At 36.8% G+C, this 22,100-nt stretch overlaps 1 protein-coding gene across 1 annotated transcript; it reads right to left on the reverse strand.

Annotated features, from left to right (window-relative positions):
- Positions 1–8,304: 8,304 nt before the first annotated feature.
- On the reverse strand, positions 8,305–13,720 carry LOC121238833 (transmembrane protein 209). Its single transcript, XM_041135883.1, has 7 exons — positions 13,347–13,720; positions 12,481–12,536; positions 11,474–12,387; positions 10,556–10,754; positions 10,260–10,445; positions 9,733–10,109; positions 8,305–8,850 (listed from the first exon to the last, which is right to left on the reverse strand). Exons 1-7 carry the CDS (start codon positions 13,535–13,537, stop codon positions 8,710–8,712), a joined length of 2,064 nt encoding a protein of 687 aa, XP_040991817.1. The 5' UTR covers positions 13,538–13,720; the 3' UTR covers positions 8,305–8,709.
- Between the last annotated feature and the right edge of the window lie 8,380 nt (positions 13,721–22,100).

A 22,100-nucleotide genomic window follows, 5' to 3' on the forward strand; every position in this document is an offset into this window, starting at 1 on the left:
GATGAACAGTGTCACATATACAGTAACATGGCTACAGTAACGCTACAGTAACCTCTTCAAACCCTAGTTCCTGAAAAGTAACTTTCCAAATAAGCCTTTGGCCAAAATACAAGGCCTTCCCGAAAACTCTAGTTCATAAGAAATAACACATGTGGGTCAAGCATCTTCAAGCCCACTTATTCTAAACTAATAAAATAAATCATTTAACCAAATTGGAAGCCTCCAATAACAATAGGCCCTATCTCTAAGTCATGTCTTCCATAGCTTGAATCAAGTGGATCAAAACTTGTTCTCCTTCTTTCAAGCCCATCTTGAGCATTGGGCTCTTTCTAGCTTCATCTCAAGTGGATTGCACTAATCCTTGCATTGTTTCCTTGATCTTCTTAGTTCTTGATCTTGTAATTGTCCCATCTAAAACTTGCAAAGGATCTTTAAAACTAGGCCCACCTTGGTTCCCATCATCAGCTCCTCCTATAAAGATTATTTGAAATTTAAAGAAAAATAAAACAATAAATGACATTTTCAAAATATCACAAGAGGTGAGTGCTCAGCCCCAGAGGCGAGCAAATAATGCTTGCACCCTAGGGTGAGCAAAAATGCTCTAATCTAGGAGTGAGAAAAGAGTTATCAGATCCAAGGGCAAGCAAAGAGTGCTTGAACCTAGGGGTGAGCAGAGAGAGCTTGAACCCTGAGGCGAGCAACAACAACTCACACTCAAGGTAAGCGAAAGTTCTTGTGCTCATAAGCAAAGAATGCTAGTATCCCAGGACAAGCAAAAATGCTTGAACCTTATTCGCACCTCGGGGTGAGCAAGGCAAGCGAAAGTGCTTGCGCCAGAGGCGAGCACCATGACCAACAACAAAGCTCACCCTCACGAAGAGTAAGAATGCTCGCTCCCTCGGACAAGGGTGAGCAAAAGAGCTCGCTTGGCTGGATGGGCGAGCAAGAATGTCCGCCATCTCGAATACTAGGGCATGCAAAGAGAGCTCGAACCCCAAGCAAGCAAATGATGCTTTAATTTGAGGGCTAGCAATATAAGGAGCAATACTGCTTGCCACTAAGGCAAGCATAGGATGGCAAAGTGCAAGCACCATGGAGAAGCGAGCAAAAGTGCTCGACCCCTAGGTCGCACTCGAGGCGAGCACCACTAGGAGCAACAAAGCCTACCCCTTGAAGAGAAATAGTGCTCGGCCCCTCGGCGAGCACTATGAAGAAGCATGAAAGTTCATTCAAGGGCAAGCAAAAGTGCTCGCATACCGAGACAAGTATAGAGAGCTCACACCCAGAGCAAGCAAAAAGTGCTTGAACCCCATGCCAAGCAATAATGGCCTAAATCCCGAGGCAAGCAACAATATCTCAAACTCATGGCGAGTAGAGGTGTACAAAAATCAAAAAATCGATTGAATCGATTGAACCGGTGGGTTTGGTCTAGTTTATAACCAGTCTAGTATGGTATCGGTTCTTAGAAATCGAAATCGAATCAAAATCGATTCAGTACCGGTTTTCATATTTTGAAAATCAATTTGAACTGAACCGGACTGGTATATATACATATTTTATTTATATTATATAAAAAATATTTTTATTGTATTATATATATTATATGCTAAATTGTTAATTAATATAACATACAAATTTTAATCTTTTAGCATAAAATTAATATAACATGAACATTTCTATTAAGTTATTAATATAAACTTACTTTTGAGGAGAACAAGCATTAGAGGAACCGACTCTCGAGTCTTAACTTATGTAGTATCACATGTGTAAACTGTAAACTGGAAAAACCAGACCGAACTGAAATAGGAAAAACAGAAAGTTTCGATTTTGGTGATGAATCACTTCGTATCGATTATTAAATTTATAAAACTGGTGTATATTGGTTTGGTTCGGTTCTAAAATTTGTCCAAAATTGAACCGATTTCACCCATAATGAGCAACATGAAGAGAGTGAAGGATATGTACGTAAATGAGCATGAAGGCTTGACCAAGGGTGAGCAAAAGTGTTCGTCAACAAGGCCAGCATAAGATGGAAAAGTGCTCTCCCTTGTATGAGCACCATGGAGGAGAAGCAAAAGTGTTTGACCTTGAGGTGAACTAAAAAGTGCTCATCACCTAGGCTCCTGACGAGCACAATGGGTAGCAAAAGTGCTCGATGGGTCATGTCGATGCGATCGTTCAACTTTGTCGTGGGTCACGCTATGGTCCATCTCTTTCTTGGTTGTGGGTGTCGTGGTCCATCTCCGATGTGGCTATGGGCTGCACCATGGTCCTGTGGTCTCTTATCTCTGTCATGGGCCATTGTGTCGATGCTACTGTGGGTCACATCGATGTCGTGAGTTCTTTTAACTTTGTCGTGGGTCACTAGGTTGATAATGTCATGGGTCACTAGGTCGATGATGTCGTGGGCCATGCAGTGTGCCGTGGGTCATTGGGTCGATGCAGCCATGGGTCATTGGTTCTAGAGATTTTCGATTTTTGGCTGTGGAGATTTATCATCTAAATCTGGAGATTTCTAGTTGTCTATATTTTTAGAGATTTTGGTTTGATTTGGACCAGAGTTATTTGTATCTAATTTGTTTTGTTGTAGAAGTATCTTAGTCTATGTGGATATATAACAGGGGCATTTTAGCCTAACATAGGTCTCTTGTAGGGACATTTTGGTGAGATCATCATTCGTAGTAAGGGCATATAAGTCCAACATAGGAACTATAGATGGACATTTTAATCCAAGCCATCACATGAATTCCTACTTCTTAAACTCTAAACTCGCTCTCTTATTATATAATAGATGTGGATATATTTTTCCCATGTCACCAAAACATAAAAGTAATAAAAAAAATATGAGAAAGTATACAGAGATACCTATCCAGTAGAAAGATAAAAATACAATTAACTTGTGTAGATTTATCCCAATAAAACTTAGGGAGAGAACTCGAAATAAAAGATTACGGATAGAAAATGTCATGTGAGCTTATCCAATGTACTTGTGCAATCATAAACAATTTTGTTTTTCATTTCCTTTCAAATGCACCAACTAGGTAAGTGGGGCTGAGAACCCACGACCACAAGGTTTGTGTAACACACCCTATAGATTGTTAGTAAATAAAATGAGTTATCTTATTTCGAGGGTGAGAAAACCTCCAAGAAATTCAGAAGGAAGAAGAAGAAGACGGTAGGAAGAATTTTCTATTACTTTCTTGATGCATTACAAGAGTCTCGTCCCTTACATATACTGACCAAACATTTTCTAATTAGTGGGTCAAGACTCAGCACACCTAAAACATCAATTAAAGCAAAGGCCAAATGCAATAATTAAAGGTCCAAAAGGCAAAGAAATGGGCCAGGGGCCTACACATAACCAATAGGATTGGAGCCCAAATCTCTAAATCTTTATTGCCTCAAACCAAAGCCCATAATGACTTCGGTCCACTCCTGTTAAAGTACTAAAGTTTGACAAATTGTCCCCCTTCAAAGCACCTTGACCACAAGGTACGATTATGCTTCAACCCTTCCTTTGTAGCTAAGGCAAACTTCTTACCTTCAAATTCTTCTTGTAGAGGAGAATTTGATTCATTTGCATGCACCGGTAAAGTTGGATAACATGTAATACTCATACCATCTTGCTTCATTACCATTTCATGTTTATAATGCGCCTAAGTAGATGATCAGCTCGTTGATGTAATACACAAGAGCCACCACATGGATCATAATGAAAACTACGAATGATGCAAAATGTTTAATGTCATCCTTGTATTAAATCCAACAACAGGCACTAATGAAAGCTAGCAAGGTTCCCAAGACAACAAGAGGAGCATATGTAATATACAATCGAGAAGAGTAGCAACAAGTTACAATGCACAGAAGCACATGCTTTGGAATAAAGTAAATGATAAAGGTGTATCCTCCCCAAAAGCAAATCATGTAAAAGCATGATATGGCATTTAAAAGAGCACCAACACCAACATCCTTAAATTCCTTAGTCAGAGGGTATTTAGCCCACGAGGCAAAGGCAGAAAATATAGCAACAATAATTACACAAACATTTTCCACGGATAGAGGAATGTTTAAAGAACTTAAAAGCCACCATATAGTACTTGTAGTCAATGTTAATCCAGTTATCATGACATTTCAAGAGAGCAAATCTCTCACTAGCATTACCACAAACAACTAAGGTGCCATATCTTCATCCACGCCTGATTAAAAAATCCATACAAGTAATTAGCAGATCCCATACCTAAACTATGAGGGCCCAACCTGCCATCAACATAAGTTGTCATTCTCTCTTTTTGAAGAGCTCTAATCACTTTTGGTTTGTATCATTTGATTGCAAAATCAAATGCTTCCTTGAGTGCATCCATATTTGCAAAGGTCATTTTGTCAGCCAACAACAATTTTGCAGAACTTTCACACCATCTGAGGGGACGACAAGGGAGCCTATCTTCATTTCTAATGATGAGGTCCAACATCAAAACCCTGCCAAGACGTGATGCTATTTTTTCAGGACAATCCTGTGATCCAAATGCAATTGTGCTCTCCAGATTGATTTTATTCATAAGACTCCAAAATGCCAAACTTCACACTCATTTCTTGAAAGGGCTGTGAATCACTTGATAGACCAATAATTCCAATCAAAATCCTATCATCAACATAAACAGAGTATTGGTCGTAACCGATGCAAATCTTTCTCTTGCTCTATCAAATGGCTCAAGAACACCCTTAAGCGACAATACATCAAGCAAATGAGGAGCAACAAATTTCTTACCCTAAAATTCTTAGCAAGAAGGCAGGTCTCTAAGCTTCCTTTATCTGCAGCAATATGCAAAGGGATTGCTCCACCAACGCCAATATTCATTTTAGCACATTCTTACATTGACAACTCTAAGGATGCTAATGACCCAGCTGCCACTTTTCTTCCCTTCGATTTTACAGAAACCATTACTCGCTTGTAAAAACCAATGTCCAGCTTAAATATATCTTCGACCCACCAATCCTTTCGAATAGACTCCATTATCTCTAGGAACTTCACTCCATCCTCAACAATTCTATCAAGCTTGGCTGCTCTGTGGCACATTTCCTCAAACAACGCACTCATTCCCTCCCCAATCATTAGCTCAGTCTTAATCATCAACAGCTAAATAGTGCCACCCCCAATGGCCACCTGAACAATTTAAACAATTGGTAAGCGCCTAAGCCTGGCTAGGAATACTCTCAGTTTTGGTCCATATACACATATCAAAATCAACTGCATAAAGGTCATTGTATAGATTCTGAGCATCCATAAGTCCACCCAAAACAAACAAGTTATTGCCAAATACAATAGTCACGACCCCTCTAAAGAACACTGGCCTACTCTTCCCAAACATAAACTTTTCCAAGCTCACAACTCTTACTTATGTTTCCTACCCTAGCCCTCTCTCCTTCATAAAGGTAATCACCCATTTTTTCTCTACCTCACCATAAACATCACGACTAGAATTCTCCTAATTTATGTTGCTACCTCTATCTTTTAATCCAGTGGTTTCACTTTTTGCATAATCATATAGATTATGGGGATGGAAGACCACATCAACACTACCAGGGACAACCTTTCGAATATCACCATGAAAGTCACTGGGAAGGGTCCTTGGTGGGAGAGAACTGACTTGAGTTCACATAGATTGAGATGAGAAAGGTGGAGCCACCGACATCGGCACAGTCATCATCGTAGTAGCAGGTGTCATTCTCGGCGTCCTCGATGGGAAGCTGGACTTGGAGGTAAGTGGGCTCATTCATGAATATGTGGGTGTCGCAAATCATCTTTTGGATGGAATAGTCCTTGTTGGAGGCTCCTCTCGGTCTGGAAGCCACTCGACGGTAAAAGAATGGCATTCTAGGGTGTGGGTGATGACCATATCGTAGAGGAAGGGTTTGTTCTTCTTCTAGATCTTGTACTCCTCATTCATGAGCCTTTGATTCACGAATATCGCCTTCACACTATTTATAATGTAAGGCTTAAAAAAGGACCCCGAATGTGAGTATTGGCTTGAAGTGTTATTGTGGGTGTCGAAAATATTGCGAGTGCAGTTGTAATGCTAACTCAGCGAATAATAAATCCACGATTTGTGGTTTCTCTCTTTGAGTTTACATCACTGATCTTTGAACCACCTGGGTCAAAAGTTTCAGATTGGTGTCTCGGTTCTTCCATTTTCGTTGAGATTGTGGGCGATTGCCATTTCTTTTCTTTAATTCATCAAGAATTTGAATCTGAGCACAAACTTGGTGCTCCAATTGGGTTAAGTTTTCCTAAAAATTCTTCCAGAAATCATTCAAATGTTGGTGGCAAATTGGACAGCTTTGTTGTGTTTGATGTACGAGCTCCGTAATCTTCTAAATCGATGCAAGAAATCCTTGCATTTTTTATATAGTATAGAGATCGGTGTCTCTCTAATTTCAATTTGTAACACATCATATAGATTGTTAATAAATAAAATGAAATATCTCTCTTTGAGAGTGAGAAGACCTCCAAGAAATTCATGAGGAAGAAGAAGACGGTTGTAAGAAATTTCTATTAATTTCTAAATGCATTACAAGAGTCTAATGCCCCTACTGCTGACCAAATATTTTCTAACTAGTGAGACAAAAGCCAGCATACCTAAAACAACAATTAAAACAAAGGCCAAGCACATGCTAAACACAACAATTAAAGAGCCAAAAGGCAAAACAAAAGGCAAAGAAATGGGTCATGGGCCTACACATAACCAACAAGACTGAGCCCAGACCTCTAATCATTACAATTTTTTTAAATTTTTAAATAAAATATAATAAAAAAAATTCAACTTCTTCAAATCCCAAAATAAAAGTAATATTAAAAAACTATATTCTAACGATATTTTATTCAACTTTCAAATCTCATCTCATCTCAACTCAACTTACTATACAAACCTCTCCTAAATCTTTATTACCCCAAACCAAAGCCAACTTCGATCCACTCAAAGTACTGAAGTATGACAATATGCCACTTGCCATAGAACTTCTATGACTATGAAAACCTAGTTAAAAAACGAAAAAGAAATTCAGAATGAAGGTTTGACTTCTATGATCCCTAACTTCTTCTATGCGTGAGTTGTTCTTTAAGGGTTTAACCAGTTCGATTCAGTTCGGTTTTAGATATTTTTTAGAATCGAACCAGCATACACTGATTTTTGAAATTCAAGAATCGATCCCGGACCGATTCACCACCGAAATTAGAATTTTTGATTTTTCCAGTTTCGATCTGGTCCAGTTTTCTCGATTTTACAGATAAACAAAATCATATTCCAACAAACTTTAAGAAGTGATTGACCCATATCCCTCATTTTATGTTATATTAATATTATATTAATCTTATGTTATAAAATTAATATACATGAATAATAAGATTTTAAAATTTTATATTATATTAATTAACAATGAAAAATGATATTAGCAGTCATGGAATGCGTAAGCGCCGCGCAATCCTTTTGAAAAAAGTGAGTAAATTAGGGACTCACATAAAAAAAAAAAATTTTTTAATAGTAGACCCTACTCTTTTTCAAAACGATTACGCGACGCTTGTGGACTCTCGACTGTATGTAGTATTACTCAATTAAAAAATAATATATATGTACTAGTCGGATTCGGTTCGAAACGGTGTTTTAAAAACCAAAACTGAAACGAGTCCAAATTTCAACCGATTTTGCTAAATTGGAACCGATCTAGAACAGAACCGGTCTAGTTCCAGTTCACCGATTTTTCCCTTTTTTATGGGTGGTGCTAGTGGGCCGCCCAGCAATTAATGTTGGGTGTACTGCTAGCATAAATGTGCAGTTTGTTTTTTTTTTTTTTTTATCAAAATTTTAAATATTTTTTAATATCCTTAATCATTAAGAAAAAATTTTAAAAATATACAATTTCTTTAATAATTACTTCCTTAATCACTAAGTAAAATAAAAAAATTAAAATATTCAAGCTGTAACTTTGAACATAAGATTGAGGGGACTAAGTAGCATTTTTCTTTTTTCTTTTATTTTATTTACAGCCCTACTGTTCTTTGATCCGGAAATTCATTAAATGCACAAAAAATGCTTGAAATTCACTGTAGCAGTTTTCTTCCAGCATGCCCCACTTGCCCCTTAAATCTGAGACCGCAAAGAGAGTAAATCATAGTTCAACCAACATTCCAAATCAATATATTTTCGGGTTTCAAGGAGGGAAAAACGTATTTTCTCCTTAACTGTTTTCAAAATTATCCGGATAATGAACAATTATTGAATCGTACATACACAAATTTGATTATTCGCTATTAAGTTGTTCTTCATTCATGTCATGATCAAAATGCACTCCAGCATGGCTTGGATATGATCAGGTAATTTTGTTGGAAGAATGCATGACATTCCTTTCAGCATGGTGAGGTTAAATGCAAAATTGTACTAACAATACAGCTGACAGTTATGCCTGTTTTTTCTCTTTTCAAACCAAAGTCAATCGACAAGAGACTCGGAGGAGGTGTTCTAAGAATGATCCAAGTTAGCAAATCAGCTGCATGAAACAAAATTATCAACCAGAGCTCTCATATCAGATGAATTCCGCAGAGTCGAACAACTTCTGCACCGACAAGCACAATCAGAGCATGTATTGGTGAGTCCTTTGTGCCTGATGTCAGCGCTGAGAAGCATATTACAAGCAGAACGCAGCCTCCCTAACAAGAACTCAGTCTTCGGTTTCCAAATCCAGCACTGGAAGGATGCTCAGGGCTGAAGAACCGAGATGAATACCTCGAACTATCCCTCCATGTCCTACCTTAATCCTGTGACAAAAAAGCAAGATGGAATCCCAGAGTGCCGTTCTTCCCTGAAAATTAAGATCATAATTGTTGTTATTTTCCAGAGACAATAATTTATGCACCACTTTAATAGAAGTACAGCGAACTGTCAACTGGTATAGCATTCCATCTAATCAAGTATATTCATATCTGCACTTGGGTTTTGCCTACGTTTATGAATAAAATACTTTGAAAAAAAGAAAAAAAGAAGGTATATTCATATCTGCTTTTGCATGCATGCCTACTGATATATTGAGAGGACAGAGAAATGGCAAGACTGACACTGCTTTGCTCTAATGGAAGACTGGCAAGAATTAGCTAATGAGAACATTTACCATCTATGCATGAATGGGTCCCAAATCTTAATCTACACTAGAAAAGATGTCTAGAAAATTTTGAAGCTTGACTCGACCAATAAAGCCATCAAGACATGACCAAACAGGCAAGACGACAGATAGGCTGTTAAGCCTTGCTTGTAAGTAAAGGTAAGAAAAATATTCATGTTCAGCATGCTCATTTCAGCTCATGAATGAAGAATCCAATTAATATATTAATATCAGGACAAAAAAAAAACAAAGAAAAGAAAAAAACCACAGTACAATATCACGCAGGCAGATTTTTATCTTTGCATGCATGCTCTTTCAGTGCAGATGAGATGACTCTTGTATACAAATCAGTGGACCATATTTAGAAGTAGGTTCCTTTTGTTTCAATCACGCCAAGACATTAAACAATGTGCTCAGAAACATATCTTCTGAGACATGTATTGCACGTTCCAAGAATCCCTATAATAACTTTAGGCTAGCAGATTGATCCCTTTACATTCTAAAATAACAGCAAAAGAATTACTTGTAGAATAACAGCAAACCAAATTCAGTGTAAACACAAAACAGATCTTATTAACCGCCAACCTGAAGAGAAAATTGCAGCTTCTTATCCCAGTACAAGGCAAAGATTGGTGGGCTTTGCCTTCCAACAACCAGTACAGAAGCTCCTGGGTGAAGAACAGAAGGTACACCAGAGATGACTGCAACATATTTCTCAGGAAACCTTTCTTTTGGAGGTAGAACTCCCAAGAACAATGGATCCTTTATAGACTGGACACCAGAATGCGATGTAGGATCCACATGTAGCATCCATTTTGGGTGCTCTAGGAAAGCACAGAATAAATACAAAAGCAAGTGAGAATCAGTTGGAAGCTCAAGAGTCCACTTCTTATTCTTTTTGTCATAAACCTCCCCACTTCCAAGATACTCATAACTTTTCAAGCAGGTTCCTTCAGCAAGCTCTGATAAATTCCATGCAAGTAGTCTAAGGTTAGATTGCACAGGGTAGAAAATTGCCACAAGAGCTACTCCATATTAGCATGCCATATTTCAGATGTTTATTGAAGACACATGAAATGTGATAAGAACTGAAAATAAAAGATTCCAGTTACCTTGTATCCGTTGTACGATATAATCTGCTTGAATGCTGCTTTGAGGTAGCAAACCTTTAACCAACTCTCCTTTCATCAAAGCATGAAGCTTCTGGTATTCAGTGATAGCATCTACACACTGCTGCATAGCCGGGATCAAGGGATTTTGCTGTGGGGGTTGTTGCAGATTAGGTAGAGGCAGCTTCACTGCATATAATGGGAAGAACCATGAAAATTTTCAGCAAAGATCTGTAATTGAAACCACTCAAGTAAATGCTGAGATAAAAATATCAATAATACAGGGTGAAGCAGCATACGCAAGGAAGCATCAATAGCCTGCACAAGAGTAGCTCGTAACTGATGAAGAACTCCATCTTCGTCTAGAGTGAATGCTGGTTGCCAGTCCTTAGTCCTATCGATTGGAAACATGGTAGCAGGAATTCCTGCAGTTGGTAAATCACTTCCGACTTGACTGATTGTCATCGAAATACCAATTCTAGCAGCTGCTTGCATTACCTACAAATACTACAATGTTTAATCAGCATAATAGATAGACATCAGAGAGAAAATGTGCTACTCAGTCTCATTAGTTTCCTCTTTGAAGGATGACAATCTATCCTGCATGAGAAGGAAATGTGGACCTTCGTATGTAATTGCGACATGTGTATATCCTATAAGTGTAACTTAATATTTAAAATGTTTGTTACTAAGTAAAATTTCTAACTATTTAAATAGATGCTGCAATGTATCTGCACTCCAGTAACCGAATACCATCAACCCCAACAATAAACAGCAAGAACATGGGAGGGGGGTGGGTGTTCAAAGAACTTGCATCACTATTATTTAAGGGATCAGGCGCTAAAAATTTTCTAACCTTTTCAAGTTGCGGTCCAAATTATGCAAACTTTTGAACGTTATGACTCAGCTTCTAAGAAAAGCTGAAAAATATTCATATCATGCAGTGTTATTTCCCAGTACGGTATAGGTCATAATTATGACAACATACGCTTCTTGTTTCATTTAAACTCAAGTGCACATCCTCAAAACATTGTAGAATTTTAATTTTGGAAGAAAGCTTTTCAAATACATTTTTTCATAAACAAAAGGTTACAATGAAAAAAAAAACTAATTAAAACAAATTAACATGGTATATATTAAGAACATTATACTCTTGCTCCAAAGACAAAATAGTTGAAGAAAAAAAAGTGGAAGAGGAGAAGGTGATGATGATTGACCTGAAGATGACTAGTTTCAATCTTCTTAAGAAGAGGATTAATCAAAACCGAAGAGAACCATTGCCTGAGGTGGTCGCGCCATTGCTCAATGTGAGGATAGATGCCCAAATGCTGAAAAGCTTCAATAGATTCTTCAAGGGACATAGGTGGAGGAAGGTCGCCCTCTCCTTTCTTGGGGGAAGTGCTGAACTTCTGGGAACCTGGAGACATCCTCACAGGTCTCAATGGAGTACTCCTAGTAGCTCCAGAGGTATTGGCTGAACTGGAAACAGTATTTGGACTAGCTATGCGAAAACCACTAATTGTGGGGGGTGGAGTAGACAGTTTCCCTGCTGATTCTGTGATTTTCTCTTCTATTTCTGCCAAGAACTTTTCAAGCTTTTCTTCTGATGTTATCTCTTTTCCAGAAGAGGCTCGCTTGTTTGACCAAGGGGTTGAGACCAATGAATCCAGTCCTGGTGAATTTTGAACAGAAGACAATTGTGAAACACCACCAGGGACGAGATATAAAGAAGATGAAGAACTTGGTGATTTGGACGGGGTGCCAACAGAGCGCATCCTATTTCCCCCACTCGAGTTCGATCTATCTGTGATGGTGCGAGATGAACGATTTGGACTGATCATTGGCTGATGAAGTGGAACCAGGATATCTGAAGAAGGTGTCAAGTGAGGTCTAGACTTGGGGGGTTTCTTTGAAGTTTCAGACACAACTTGTTCAACCTTTGATTTTATACCCAAAAGTCCTAGTTGATGTTTCGTAAGATGTGTTTGATCCTTATTTCCTTTACTGGAAGATAAAACAGGCACATTGGCAGTATTCCTTGCTCTGCGCAGAGAGATCGCTTTGACCAGGGCAAATATTGTTCCAAAAAAGACTAAGCCCACCACAGTTTGTATTGCTTTGGCAAACAAATCTGAAGCACAAATACAAGATTTCAAAAAATAGCTATAGCAATCAGACCATAAGTTAAACCAATCTAAGAAACTTGAGTTGAGTTTATGCTTACACGCTACTTCCTGGGGAATATTTTTGAACTTCAAACTGTCAATGAAACCGTTTTCCCTTCAACAAGTCAGTAGAAGATAATTAGCCACATGGAATTCAAAACCAAAAGCAATAGACACAACCAAGTCTAGATTGGATTAACTGGAATCGGACAGGTCTAGACATTATTCTAATTTGAAATTTTTGTTTGGTTGGTGAGGAAATAAAATCGATAATAAAACCTGGAATCTGCATTACTTAGCCGATAGACTCAATTAAATTCTTAGCATCCAATGGAGAGTTTCCTGAATAGTCGTAGGATAAGCCATTCTAACTTATGTAACTTTTGCCTTCCAGTTGTTAAGGCTGGTGCACATTCAAACGGTTGGTAAAAAAGAAGTATTGACATAAGAACCCAACACAACTCTACGCCCTTTTACATTTAAAATATGCTTTCTGGCTCCTGAAAGCGACAAGCCATTTAAATAATATCTATGAAGTATTTACCTATCAAAAAATAATATCTATGAAGTACTGAACAGCAAACGCAGCAAGGTTCATATTGAGAAATTATCTTATCATATTGAGAAATTATCTTATCAATTCAGTTCTAGACTGCAAGAACAAAAGCTAAAGAAAGCTCAAATCTTCAAAGTTAATGCACTCCTCGCAGTTCTCAAAACAATCACAACATCTGCTTCAATTTTATCACTTAAAAGCACTCAAAAAAAGCATCAAACATGGTGTTTTTTGTACATTGATTCAATTCACAGAATGCAAGGATCAAAGCTGGAAAAGCTAAGAGAAAATGCCCGAATTTTCAAGTACGGTTATAAAAAGGGGAAAAAAAGAAATGACGGTGGGGGGAAGGCTAGAACAAATTGGCACCTGGAGATAACGGTGAGAAGAGCGAAGGCGGAGGCGGAAGAGAAAGTGAAGATGCAGAGGAGGGAGTAATTGGACGGTCGGAGACTTTTGGCGGTAAGGGCAGAGGAGAGAGCTTCGTTCTGGTAAACTGAGAACTTGGAGGGCTTGGGTGGTGGCGAGGAGCCCTTGTCTCTCGTAGCTCCAGATTCCATGGACGATGAAATGGGGTAAGGGCTAGGGTTTGTTGGGAACAGAGAGCAAGAGGCCAAGAAAGAGACCAAGACACTGATCTATTCTCGGAGACCTCAGCTTCGAGTTCCAAGTTTGAAGTTTTGAACACTTACGCTTTGGTGGAGCTAATTCCCCAACGGAAAGGGTTTTAACGATTGAAATCGGTGCCTTTCTAGTTTCTAAGGCAACATTCGGCTTGAACCTAAAATCACCGCAACACAAAATATAATTAATAATTTAATTTTTTTAAATTATAAAATAATAATAATATTAAAAAATAATATTCTAATAATATTTTATTATCTCAACTCAACTCAACTCAATTCAACATTCAAACGCAGTCTTAATATGTAAAGGCGAGATTATTGTTAACATATTATTTAACGAGTGGGTTGAGGTTCGGTTTGAATATACAAAATCATCTTATCTCATTTTATTATTACAATTTTTTTAAACTCTTACACAAAATATAATAAATAATTCAGTTTTTTTAAATTTCAAAATAAAAATTATATTCTAATAATATTTTATTCAACTTTCAATAAAACATCTCAACTAATCTGATCTGCATAACCAAATTAGACATAAATTATAATTATAATTGATTATTAAACTATTCAACTCTCAGTATAAATTCTATATATTATTTTTATAATATTATTTCTATATTTACGATGAGAACATTTAAAATATTAAAATAATTAGAAATTCTTATGAATCTAATCAATAATAAACTTTATAAATATTTTCAGCTAAAAGTCAAAAATCGTTTGTCAAAATTGTAGATGAAGTTATAAAATAAAATATAAATAATTCATTATATTTAAATGAAGTAATTCTTGAACAAGTTCAAACTCGTTCAAGTTCATAAATATAAAATCCAATTCAATAAAAAGCTCGAGCTCGACTCATATTTGAATAAAAATTAAACGAACTATGTTTGACCACCCTCTACTCGCTCAAACTTGTTTCGTTTACACCCCTACTTGCATTAATCTTTCATGCTCTAAACCTTCACAATTCATTTTTTCTTTTAAAATAAATTAAATTGTATTATTTCATGCTCTAAACGTTCACAAATCATTTTTTATTTTAAAATAAATTAAATTGCATACTGACTTTTTGCCATTGTAAGTGGAGAATCGATCATGCAAACCTTGGTTGGGTTGTAACTATATGTGAAAATATAATCTGATGGAAAATGATTTATACATTTCTAAGCATGGAAGTCTCATGTAGGCTGTTTAAAAGAAATGGGATTGCTTGAAAAATCAGTTTTTATGGTGGATCTCACTTTTTTTTAAAAACAAACTTGCATATTACTCGGAATTTAAGAACAACGTGGAAGTTGTGTCGATGGATGATCAGTTCCTAATTTCTTTTTTGAAAAATTATTCCATGATTTTTTTACATGGCTATAAACCTTACTTTGTTTAGAGAAAGAAAGGAAAAGAAAAGCATCAAATTAGCATAGATTGGCATGAAACTTTGAAACACCCTCTTTTAAGCCTCTTTTAAGCTGTATGCTTTTCAACCTGTTTTTTATATTCATAGCTAGTGTATAATATAGAACGCAGTACTTGAATTTGATAAATTCTCTTTCATTTTCTATTGTTTTCTCTCAATCCAAACACATGCATTTTGATGGGTGTGTTACAATAATGTGATAACTTCAACAAATTATTTGTTTAAAGGCCTGTTAGTGTATATGTTAGTGTTAGTATATATGTGTTATGTGAGTCTCACATTGATTAAGGCTCTTTTATAGCCTTTAGCCTCCTATATATAGGCCACTCCTATATAGCACAATTGATATATATAGAATTGATTAATACAATCATAATATGACATCAGAGCCACTACTATGACCCTTTAAGTATTAATAGTTTTCATCATTCTCAACATTCTTCCATTGCCTCAGTCTTCTACAATTGAGCCATTCAAGTGTTGTTCACTGCTGTCAAGTAGTTGCAATCGTTATAAGGACTACTACAAAATTTCGAAATCGTTGTGCCTAAAGCTCTATTTTGATCACACGACATATCGCTAGGAAAATCTCATTGAGACCGACTCAATGTTGTCAAAATCACTAAGATCAAAGCTTGCATGAGCCTCCATGCGCCCCACAAGTGAGCGACCACTCCAACTCCATCCAAGTTCCGACGTCACTCTGACTCCTAATGAGTCGGAGTTTTCGAAAATCAGAGTCAGAGTCGGAGTTTTCGAAAGCCTTATTTTAAAAAAAAATTGGCCTAAGTAAAATGACGTCATTCCATTTAAACGGAACGACATCGTTTTATTCACAAGGGGGTCCAAAACACAGGACCCCCTTTGTTTCGTTCTCACTTCTTCTCTAATAGCAACTCTCTCTCTCCTCTCTAGTTCGGCTTCTCCAACTCTTCTCTCCCTGTCTCTCTTCTCTCCCCGTCGTCAGCACTGCCGTCAGTCACTATAAAGGGAACTCCATCCATTGTTAATTCTTATAAGACTTACATTTTATATTTTGTTATAAGAGTTTTAATTGTTTGTTAATTGAATGATTTAGGATTCAAAAATTGTTGAAGTTGTTTGTGAAATTTGTTACTTTTATGGTTTTTGACATTTTTGTTGTTGATTTATTGTTTGATTGGGGGGATTTCCATTTTTAAGGTTTTATTCATGAGATTTGTGGGATTTTGTTTAGGAAAAATCGAATGGTGCCCTTCAAGCAATATATGCTCGATGTTCGCTCGAGTGTGGCTCGAGCGAACTTCACACATATTATTTACTCGAACCTTTGCTCGAGTGTGGCTCGAGCAAACATCATCAGATTGTTCGCTTTTGCATTTGCTTTAGTGTGGCTCGAGCGAACATCACACAGATTGTTCGCTCGAGTGTGACTCGAGTGAAAGTTCAATTTTTGTATTTTATTTATTTTTAAAATCACAAACACGACTAGTTGGTAAATGAGGTTGTTTGTTAAATATTTTAGATTATTTTCATAACAAATCATAGATGCTACACTATCTCGCCGCGATTCTCCACAAGAGGATGACGTACAACTGTTGGCATCACCGACAAGTACTTCGGGCCGTAGACCCCCATCTAGAGCCACTACCTCATGTGCAATTAGTCAAGTCCCAATAGATCTAGAATATGTTAATATAAATAATGAAAATGATGAGTTGATGAATGTTGAGGCCGATCGACCAATACGACCTAGTAAAAAAAGATTGTGGACATGAGAACATTTCACCAAAGTTCCCGATGATCGTAAGAACCCGCAGGCTCGATGTCATTATTGTGGGCAATTATGCGGTTGTCATTCAAAGAAGCAAGGCATGTCAGTATTAATAGCACATCTTACGAGTTACCAGCGGTATAAGATACACAAAAGGGCTAGTGGCAACTGATCAGGCGAAGTTGAGTTATGAGACTTCTACGGCCACGAATGGCACGCTGATTAAAAAGCTTTCAATCCCTCAATACAGTGAGAAGATGTTGAGGGATGTTCTTGCTGAGATGATCATCACTGATGAGATGCCTTTTACCACGGTTGACAAAGCAAGCTTCTGCAAATTTGTGCACACTTTAGAACCATGATTTCTCATACTTTCAAGGTATATGGTGATACGTGATTGTTTGAAGAGGTATGCTAAAGAGAAGGCAGTGATGAAGGAAATGTTTGTTGTCACTGACCAGAGAGTGTCATTTACGATTGATATGTGGACCTCCATACAAAATCTGGGCTACATGTGTATCACAGCCCACTTTATTGACCTTGAGTGGACGTTGCACAAGCGGATTATCGACTTCAAAGAAATTGTTGATCACAAGGGTTCATCCATTGATAAGGAGATTAATGACTGTATAAAAGATTTGGGGATCAAAAAAGTATTTTGTATCACGATTGACAATGCTAGTGTGAATGACACTACCATTGATTGGTTCAAGCGGAAGACGACGATAAATGGGGATATCATTCATGAGATCTAGTTTATCCATGTTCGATGTTGTGCTCATATCATCAATTTCATAGTTTCTGAGGGGTTCAAGGAAGTTGATGATTCCATTATTAAAGTTTGAAACCTCATGAGATATGTGAGGGCTTCCCCTAACGGCTCCATCAGTTTAAGGCAATAGCTGAATAACTTGAGATCTTATCTTCCAGTATGTTGGAACTCGACGTTTCGACTCAATGGAACTTTACATACATGATGTTGGATGTAGTACAAAAGTACCGAACAACATTCAAGCAGATGGAGGTCGAGGATGGGGGCATGAGGTATGCTTTGCTGGAGTCAGTTGAGGGGAGAAGGGGGCTCAATGATCTGGAAATAATTAATTGGGTCAATGTCAGGTATTTTATTCAATTTTTGAAGTTATTTTATTATATAACTATGCGGATATTTGGGACAAAATTTCCTACTATGAACATGTACTTCAAGAATTTCTAGGGGCTTTATAACCACTTGTAACAGAGTTGTGTTGACAGTGTGGGTTTGTTGAATGCAATGACTATGAGGATGAAATACAAATATAATAAATATTGGAGGGATGTGGAGAAGATAAATAGATTTTTATTTATAGTTGCGATCCTTGAACCCTGATATAAGTTGGCGATTGTAAAAAATTGGATTAAGAACGTCATCGATAATGAGAATGCTGATCAGTTTATTAGATCGCTTAAATGTGATATTGATTATGTATATAGTCCTTACAACAATAGTGGTCAGTCTTCAACCGAAGGTGGTAGCTCCTCACACCCAACCGGCTCAACATCTTCTTGGGATGACATACATGCATAGAGTTCAAATTTATTACGACTACGACGATATCATCAAAACCGTGCATCGAGGAATATTATGCAGTGTAAGTCTGAGCTTGAGCGTTACTTTATGGAAGATGTTGAGGCACCTGGTGAAACATTCCGAATATTAATTTGGTGGAAGATGAATTCTGGCAAATTTTCAATCTTTTCCCGAATAGCCAGGGATGTACTAGTCATTCCTATCACTCTGGTTGCCTCTGATTCAGCATTTAGCACCGGAGGTCGTGTCTTGGATGCTTATCGGAGTTCATTGCTTCGACCACCAACGAGGCCCTCGTTTGCACATAGAACTGGTTAAGTTCAACACCAATTGGAGTAGATATCATTGATGCCAAGAGCTATAGGCTTAAATCAAGTAACTTTATGATTTTAAATGATTATTTACATAATTTTAATGTTTTCATTATTAATTAATACGATTTTGTAGACCTAATTGTGAACTCCAGACTAATTGTGGATAACTGAAACAGAAGCACCGTTGGATGGAGAATCCCCTGATCCTTTTATTGGTGAGAAACTCAATACCATCATGCAAACTTATCAGAGTTAGAGGTGTAGGTGAGTTCATAATGTAAATATGTTCTATTTATGTCATGTATCACTTGGCTGATGGTTTAGAAATCTATAATTAAATGACTAAAGAAAATATAGTGCATCTGATTAGTAAAACTTCATGTAAGAAATCAGTGATCACTATCGAGTCATCAACTCAAATATATAGATTGTCAGGGCTAATGCAGGGCTGTGCTATTTAAATCAAATCCAGATTATTATTTATATTTTGGTGCTGTAAAATTAACTTTATTGCAAATTTGTAGTTAAAAATTTAAATTTATCGTTTGCACTATGCACACATTAAATCACTTATTTTTGTATTGTACGTGATTTAGTTATTGCACAGTATTTTAGAATCTTTAATTATTTTTTTACATTATTTTGTCTTTTTTTAAGATTTTTAAACAGGGATTAATTTCAGATTAGGCCTTTGATATTGGGTTGTGGGCCCAAGCCCAAGCCCAATCTGAGTAGGGCAAAGCCCACTCCAACTCTGATTGAAGCTCTGAGCTTCGACTCCAAGCTCCGAACTTCAATCGGAGTCTAACTTTGACTCTAGTCGGAGTCGGAGGACATTTGGACTTTAGACCCCAATCAAAGTCGGAGGTCGGAGGTGGGCATTCGGAGTTGTATTAGCTCAAACAAGAGCCTGGCCAATCCATCAATGGCTTCTTTGATCTTCTTTGTCACATTTGGAATTAGATTGATCTCTCTAACCCACTATGGAAGGGTCCCACTGATGTTGGCATGTATGCCATTCGTCATGACCAACATCATCTCTATCAGTTTCTCATGGCCCTACAGAATGGCTTTAAGCCGATCCATAGTCAATTGCTTAATTACACTCTAACTCCTTCCCTATATATTGTTGTCAATGAGCTGATTCGTGAGGAAACTCGTATGCAAACGTTATAGACTTAGAACAAGGTCAATGTCTTAACTACCACTCCATTAGTTTCCTCCTCCAACCAATCTCAACAGTTAGTTTCTCGAGGTCTTTTATAAGACTGTTCATTCGGGTTCGAGCCCGGGTACTCTGGATATACCCTGACTGAAACCCCGATTTTAAACCCAGGTTGGAACCCAGATTAGCCTGGTTATAGACCTGGGCCTGAACCCAGATGAATCCATGTTTTTGAAACCCGAAAATCTAGGTTTCGGGCTATACCCGTTTTTTTTTTTTAATTTTAAGAAAAGGCTATATATTATTAAATTTTTTTCAAGAAAAAAATATTGAAAAGCATAATTGTTTTCATATATAAAGCCTATATTTTATTAAATTTTTTTCAAGAAGTCATGTTGAAAATTGTCCATAATAATAAAAATATATCAAAATGGAAACAAATTTTTATGTAAAAAATAACTAAAGTTAGAAACAACTAATTACCTTTTAACTAAATGCATCTAAAAGAAGAAATTCAATATTTATCATGTAAAATGCATGCAATACACAATATAATTCACTAAATACTACATTATTCAATATTTACTGCAGACCCATGAAAATTACATATCTATGGTCTTTTTGCAAGCTATAGCAATTTCCCATAGCACACCTGCATGTCCATTCAAAAGGAAACTTATAAAGAATAGTTAAATTGCTAATAAAAACTACAAACTTCGAAGCTAAAACAGGACATGACATAAATAATACCAGAGAAAGAGGTTCCTTGGCTGATCAAATCATTAATACTAACGGATAGGCAACAAATAGGCAAGAACACAAACCATCCAAGCTATCATTAAGGCAGTGTTAGGATCCAAATCATTAAGGCAAGAACACAAACCATCCAACTCAGTGACTTTTTGTTAGGATCCAAATCTAAATACAAGAAAAAGATAAAACCACAAGAGGTTGCCACATTCAACATTTTCCTAAATGAAATGAGTTAATCTCACACCAAATAGTAACTTCTAGTTAGAGAAGAGATTTTTCCATCACCTTTATTTTTTGATGAATCCAATGCCGGATTCTTCATTGGACTTGATTCTGCTGTGACTAAGTCAAAATCTCCCTTGCTATTAGCAGTACCCATCTGTGAGGAGCTCAACATTGCTGGAGATGCACTCTTTTCACTTCCACTCGACTTAATATATGCAAACCCTAGAATTTCAGTGAGAATTGACTTTGGTTTAAGGGCCAATTGTTGAAGATCTTCAAGCTACAAATCCAAGAATGGATGATGCAGTCAGGATAAAGTAACATATGTAATTATGAATGGACTTCCTTACACAAATATAAACTTACCTTCTTCTCCAGTTCACCACAGAGGTCATTGAGTGTTCCAATCTCTGCTCCTTTATCTATTGCAGAATTACCAGACCGAGACACATTGGAGTTGCCACCCTGATCTACATGTTTCATCACTAAACTTTCTGTTAGAAATACTAGATTAGAATACATAGCGAAAGCGATATTACCTCATTGGAAATATCTTTAATCTAGTGCAGTTCTACGGATTTTCTATCGTCATTGTTTATCCAAAATCTTCACATCGAGGGTTTAGTGTGATACGTGGTAAGACCAAAGCAACACCCACATATAACTCAATTTCATTATTTGGTTGATAATCTCAAGGTGGTTTCTCATCCACCTTGAGTTTGAGGGGAGCTACTAGTGGATATGTTAGTGTTAGTATATATGTGTTATCCCACATTGGTTGAGTAAATCTCTTGTATAGCCTCTGACCTCTTATATATAAGCTATCACAATTGATATATATATAGAATTGATTAATATAATTCTAACAAGACCGATGGACTAGGGGCCTTTATTTATTTGGGACACCAATGTTTACTAATATTGAACCAATTCTAGAATTGAATGAAGTGAATGTAAAAATAAGATGGCATGCACTAATTTCTTGTCTTTTTTCCCCTGTGTTTATTATTATTTATTATTTAACAGTAATATTGGATAAATAACATGAATAATTGGTAACGCTTATATGTGCTCATTATTGGTAACGCTTATATGTGCTCATTAAAAGCTCTTAATTTTATCGTGAACTTAATTAAACAATAATTGATCGATTGCTATTTATGAATGTATGTTACCTAGTTGGAAAAATAAGAAACACATCAATTTTTAGCAAAATAAATAAATAAATACTTTCTTAAAAATTTGATAAAAAACTCATGTTCGTCCTGGCCATGCAATAACCTATATGCATATGTTT

The sequence above is a fragment of the Juglans microcarpa x Juglans regia genome, chromosome 7D (assembly GCF_004785595.1).
Source record: "Juglans microcarpa x Juglans regia isolate MS1-56 chromosome 7D, Jm3101_v1.0, whole genome shotgun sequence".
NCBI classification, from domain to species: Eukaryota; Viridiplantae; Streptophyta; class Magnoliopsida; order Fagales; family Juglandaceae; genus Juglans; species Juglans microcarpa x Juglans regia.

What these genes read in the sequence shown, in the direction of transcription:
- LOC121238833 (XM_041135883.1), bottom strand. Translation starts at nt 13,537, where the DNA reads ATGGAATCTGGAGCTACGAGAGACAAGGGCTCCTCGCCACCACCCAAG. An exon ending in TTGAAACTAGTCATCTTCAG is followed by an intron (nt 10,755 to 11,473) that starts GTCAATCATCAT and finishes TAGTATTTGTAG; the next exon opens with GTAATGCAAGCAGCTGCTAG. An exon ending in TATCGTACAACGGATACAAG is followed by an intron (nt 10,110 to 10,259) that starts GTAACTGGAATC and finishes GGAATTTATCAG; the next exon opens with AGCTTGCTGAAGGAACCTGC.